The 6,000-nt window shown below is 47.1% G+C and overlaps 1 protein-coding gene across 5 annotated transcripts in view; it reads left to right on the plus strand.

Moving 5' to 3' along the window:
- PIP4K2A (phosphatidylinositol-5-phosphate 4-kinase type 2 alpha) overlaps positions 1-5,047 on the plus strand; it is a 186,099-nt gene extending 181,052 nt beyond the window's left edge. For all 5 annotated transcript variants that reach the window (XM_058681714.1, XM_058681716.1, XM_058681712.1 and 2 more), the window contains 2 exons: positions 73-176; positions 2,779-5,047. In XM_058681714.1, the coding sequence (XP_058537697.1) occupies positions 73-176; positions 2,779-2,859 (185 nt within the window). In that variant the 3' untranslated portion in view covers positions 2,860-5,047. The remainder of the gene's footprint in view (positions 1-72; positions 177-2,778) is intronic.
- The last annotated feature ends 953 nt before the right edge of the window (positions 5,048-6,000 follow it).

Below are 6,000 nucleotides of genomic sequence, written 5' to 3' on the forward strand. Positions count from 1 at the left end.
CACCCCCAGGACGTGCCTTTCCAGGTGGCGTCATTTGTCCCACAATCACTGCTCTCTCTCATCCCTTTACAGACTCGCCCAGGAAAGAGGTGTACTTTATGGCAATTATTGACATCTTGACTCATTATGATGCAAAGAAGAAAGCTGCCCACGCTGCAAAAACTGTTAAACATGGCGTAAGTATCTCCACTTTGTTTCCTTCTGTGCTCTTGGGCCCTTGCTGCAGTCTGGAGTGCAGGGACCAGCTGTGGTTGCCTCCCTCCCACTGAGCTGTCCAGAGTCCCTCAGGGGTTCTTGTTACCTTGGGGGGTCATGTTCCGAGTGCGAGATTTGGAGCCAGCAAATGCCAACAGCTAATACCAGCTCCCACCACGATTCCCTACGCTTTGGGCAGGTCACTTCAACTCAGCGGCCAGTCGTCTTTTTCCACACTGGGGTATTAGCACACACGTGCATCTCTAGAATACTGTGCGAATTCGTTTTTGTTTGAAAAATGCTTCAAAGACAAAAGTGAAGATAACTAAGTGTTTTAACACGAATTCTCGAAACTGTAAAATGTTCAGAACTGAAGCACTCTTCTGTGCTTCAGACACTTCCCAGATATGCAGTATTATCTTTCCTTTTGCACAGCGAATTGTGTATTTTTTACTACAGAAAACTTTTGGGTGCAAGATCAAAGTTTAATAATATAAATTCCTCACCTTTATTGTTCTTGCTGTAAATTATCACTATGCTAGGCATATGTTGGCTTACTGAATCCCCATGACAAGCCTGTATCCCTGTTTATCAGCTGAAGAAACTGAGGAAGAAAGCGTAAATGGTAACTTGTCAGGGTCACGGCACTAGAAGGTGGTAGAAAGGGGACTGCTCCCCAGGACCTAGCCCGGCCCCTTGCTCTGTGCTAGTCCCGGCCCCATGCCCTACCAGCAATCCCACCTGCCTGGCTGAACCTCCCAGGTGGTGAGTATCCATTATGCTTGTATCATAGAGATTCATTTCGGCTTTCCAGGTGTTGCTAAAAAGGCTGCAGACCCCCATCCCATAGAGACAGACTTGTGTCTTGGCTTGTTCACACTGGAAGGAGCAGTAGTGTGTACAACCAGCCAGCATACACCAGAACACCAGCCTCTATTAAAGGCTCTTTTTCTGTATCTTACAATCAAACAGGCTAGGCTGCCCTCCCAGCAAGGGAACCAGCCCAAAACCATATTCTGTTTGCCAAAGAAACATTTCACTTGCACCATCAGCTACTACTTACGGAATTCCAGCCCCGTGCAAAGCATGACCGAGAACCCCCCCCCCCCCGGCCCAGTGAAAGTGCCGGAACTCCTGCGTCGGCGAGAGAGGAGGGCACCCGGCGGCTCTCACCTGCTGGCATCGCGGCCTCCCGCATGGCATTTGTGAAGTGTGTGCGTGCCAGGCCCACAGGCCCCTTCCCCGATTCTGAGTCCGGGCCAAGAAGCTGGGGGAGGTCCCTCAACGGCTCTGTAGTCATTCCGATGCTCACCTCTGATGGAGAACCACGGGCATGCTACAGAGACAGAACTGGCTCAGAACCCCGATTTCAGCTTTCCCGGCCGTGTAACCGCGAGAGCTTCAGGTCCCCTAACTAAGAAGGGAGCCCCACTGCCTCGCTGAAGGGGTCTTGTGGAGGAGACGTGAGGCGAACAGGCCGAGCGCCGGGGAGGTGCTCCGTGTTCGTTCCCCTCCTTCCCCATTCTCACCGTAACATCACACACCACGTGAAATTGGAAATTTGCCGTGGCAAACGTGGCTCCACTCGAGTCTCCACTGGAAGGCACCAGCCCAGCTCTGTCATACACCACATGGTCTGAAACTGTGTACAGTTTGCATTTGCAGGAGCAAGACATTACTCTTAGCAAAGGAATGCCGTGCTGAGCTGCTGGGAACTATTCTCTGCCTTCGAGGCCCGGGCTCGTCCGTGGAGATCCCGGCGGCCCAGGCCAGGCATGGAAATTACAGGTTCCCCAGTGACTATGGGTGTCTAAAAATAGCACCTGGTGACTTAGTAAAACTGGTCTTGCCCTTTGCAGCTCAGGACACTGGCTGGTAACTCCAGACCTCGAGTCTGGTCGCCAGCATCGCCTCTGGTAATAGGAAGTCCCCCACTGAGCCTCCTCGAGGGGCCCCTGCTTCCTTGCCCTGAGCGGGTCACTGTGAAGGGGAACAATGGCACTGCTGTGCCCTGCTGGGGGAGGTGCGATCAGCAGCCTCACGTCCCACCTGGTTACGGTGCCAGCTGACACGGACCCTGCTGCTGCTGTCACCCCTCTCGTTTGAGCACTCAGCCACTTACCCGGGTCCTGGAAGAGAAATGCAATCCTAGGTCGTTGTCCTTGGAATTCCCCTTCAGCCGAATGTTGCTGTTTGTGTCATTCTCAAGGTATCTCCAATCTGTTCTCCTGAAAAACAAACATTGATTACATGGCTTCCGAATGTAGGCCACATGGAGTCCACTGTTTGAAAGGAACATCCCAGACGTGGCTAGTTCAAGGTGTTTTTTTCAGTTGCTACAGTCACAGTATGTGTGATAACAGCATCTGTGGTTCAGCCTCTCTGCCTCGTTTTCACACAGATCCTAAGAACCTGGACCATTCAGATATTCAGATGCAATATCCAAGATAGAATTCTGAGTTCTGTTTTAAGAACGGGGCACAGGTTATTATTATTAGCTTTATGTTTAGCCGCAATTGAAAACAATGCTCTACATACTGAGTAGTGATTATATCGATATTCCTCTCCTTTCCATCTGCCTAGGCTGGTGCAGAGATCTCGACCGTGAACCCAGAACAGTATTCAAAGCGCTTTTTGGACTTTATTGGCCACATCTTGACGTAACCTCCCACATGACCTCGGACGGACATGAGCATGGGAAGGACAGAGGTGGCTTCGGCGTAGGAAAAATGAAAACCAAACTCAGTGAAGCACACCTCCTCGTTTACATCTTCAGGCCAAGATGACTGATTTGGAGGCTACTCGCTTTAACAGCTACCTGATATTTCCCAGCATCGTTCTAGCTATTTCTGACACGTGTGTGTGTGTGTGTGTGTGTGTGTGCGCGCGCGCGTGTGTGCGCGTGCGTGTCTTAAAAATTAATTAATGAAAACTGATCAGCTTCGGTCAGGGTGTGTTTGGGCAACAACCCTCTGATTCCAGCTGCGGACGAATGAATGAATGAATGAGCACATGCGGGGGGAGGGGATGAAGGAAATGCATGTCAGACCAACCATGTTGGCATCACACGATAAACTGTGGATCAGTTTATTTTTTGGAGTTGAAAGATGTGACAGTATTCATAATAATAATGAAGATAATAATAATGATGATAATAATGATGGTGATTAAAAGAAAAAAACTTACTGCGAATGTTACATTTCTACCACGCACGCTGACGCTCCTTAACAGCTGTGCCCCGGGCCCCTGGCACCAGGCGGGGGCGTGCCCTGCTTCAGGGTTCCGCCTCCACACGGTGTCCAGGGGCGGGGGGCCCCCGGGGTCCGGGAACAAATGCCCCTCCTCCAGCAAGAAGCTGATGCCCCTAGTGACTCTTCCCTGTACATTTTTCACCTCAGTAAGTATGTCCAGGAAAACTGCTTACTTCTCTTTTCTTGCCTGGAGCTTCTTCACTGTTACACTCTTATGTTGCAATATAGGAATTTATGCTACAAAATAAAAATAAAGCTTACCTGAAAAGTGCATAGTTTCGGGCAATGGTATCTACATCTCCTACTGTGGGAAGGTGAGCAAAGCATTAGAACTCTGAACTCTCCTGTTAACGACGGCAGATCTAAATTATAAGATGTTTATGTTTGACCATTGTTTAAACAGTGGTATTTTGTTATGAATTATCCCTTTAACTGAAACCCTCAATTTTACTGTTTACATTATTAGGAAAACAGGGATATTTTTGAATCTAAAAATTTAATGTACAGCATGTGATTTTTGAAGTTTACATGTAAAGTCATTTTACAGTGTAGGTGAAATAATGTTTGTCATATTTTGAAATGTACCCTGCAGTCATGTTTTTGGGTGTTTTATTCAAAGTACACGGTAGGCAGTCTTCTACAATGAAAGTAAAAGGTGGTTTTGTTTCCTCCAGATGTACATTTATCAACCCGATGATTTTTTTTTTTAATGTTTAACCCAAATCTGGTTATGTAAGTTCATTGCCCTAAACTGTGCTGATTGTGTTTTAATCAGTTTATAAATTTTCAACATCGATCATGTATTTACCAACTTTCTGGCATTTTCTGAAAGGCGTCAAGCTAAAATACTAGACTTGCTTAGAGTAGGTTATCAACTTATACACTGTGCTAAAGCTGTGCCTTTGAAATTCTTTGTGTAAAACATGAGATGATTTTTGTAGGCAGTTTCAGAAAAGGAAAAAAAAAAAAAAATCCACCCTCCAGTGATTACTCACAATCACAAATACCCCCTGCCATACTGCCTCTTGCAGTGACTTTACTTCCGGGCTGATCAGGGCTGCAACTGTGCCCAGTGTGTGTGGGTTTACTTCAGAAAACACGTGCTGATGGCAAGTCAGGACCTCCGGAGGCCAGCAGCAACACCACCGGACCATTATGGACTTCCCCCGGGTTCGTCCTCCACGGTAGATGGTGTTACCACCATGACATGGTTGTCCGAATCCGTATTTTACGCATTTGAATTAATCGAGACTGGTCTGCCCCCCCCCCCCCCCCCCGTTCATTCTGGAATCAAGTCAGTTCGAGTATTCTGAAGGTATACTGTGGTTTCTTTGGCCCAAGACTACAGAGGTGAGACCCTGAAGTAAAGATAAGGTACCCGTACATTATTTGAGTAACTATTTCCTTTGTGGCCAGTGTGTGTATGCTTTTAGAAGTTTACAAAATGCTTTCTTTTTGTCTGTAACAGTCTCTGTCATTCATTTCTGTCAATGAACTATTTGGACAGAGTGAGGAAGTTTGCCTTGTATCTCCTAGTGCTAACAATACACTCCAGTCATGAGCCAGGCTTTACAAAATAAAGCACTTTGATGACTCACAAAGTGGATCCCTCGTTCCTCTGTCTCCACTGGGTTTCTCTCCAATGCAAATCAATTTAAAGACTCGGTACTAAGAGTCCCTTTAGCTGCACCTTGAAGAAGTACAAGTAAAACCGAATCTCTTCACTACCTAGAGCTTTGCCTTCAACCTGTGAATTATTTTATTAGTAAACAATGGAAACTTCCACACCAAAATGGACTTGCTGTAAGATGAACAGAGAAAAGAAATCTCTTCGGTGAATACCCTATAAATATCATTTTATTTTCCATTTTTACCAACCATAGTTCTACGTCCGCATTTTTTGAAACTCTTATTGGGCCACCGCCGACGGACGGAAGGCTCTCTTAGAGCATTCCACCGTCATCGGGGCCAGGTTAGCAAACACAGTCCGTTCGGCTACGGCACTCGTTTTGAAAATGCGTGTTTGTTCTAACGCGATTGATACGTGAGGGAAGGATCGGGCATAATGTACTTTTCCCATTTAGTCGTGTGCACTTGAGTCCACGAGGAACACGAGGTGGACACAGAAAACTGCACCTGGCCGAACGGTGCCACACAGGAATACACAAGCCACGCACCCCTCAAACATCGCCAACTCCGTCGGTTTCTCCCCATGTGGGCGGTCACCCTGGGCTCTACCTGGGGTTACCACCTCATGTCTGACTCCAAATCACTCCTTCCTCTACTTCACAACAGTCCCAGAGACGCAGCCCCTTCCAGTGTTTCCTACCACAGGCACCCTTCAGGTCCTCTTCACGATAACCTGCCACATTTATTGTGGTATTTGTCCATTTCCTGGCCATTTAGCAACACTTAAAACTACTGCTATTTTTATTAGGTTCCTCTTTTTTTTTTTTTTAGACCGTATCGGTGATGAAGTTGTGGGGTGCTGTGCCCCTTAGTCCCAGTATTCCCATAAGCTCTGTGGGTTTTCTTGTGCAAAGAGCAATGGTTT

Source organism: Neofelis nebulosa, chromosome 8 (assembly GCF_028018385.1).
Source record: "Neofelis nebulosa isolate mNeoNeb1 chromosome 8, mNeoNeb1.pri, whole genome shotgun sequence".
Classification (NCBI taxonomy): domain Eukaryota; kingdom Metazoa; phylum Chordata; class Mammalia; order Carnivora; family Felidae; genus Neofelis; species Neofelis nebulosa.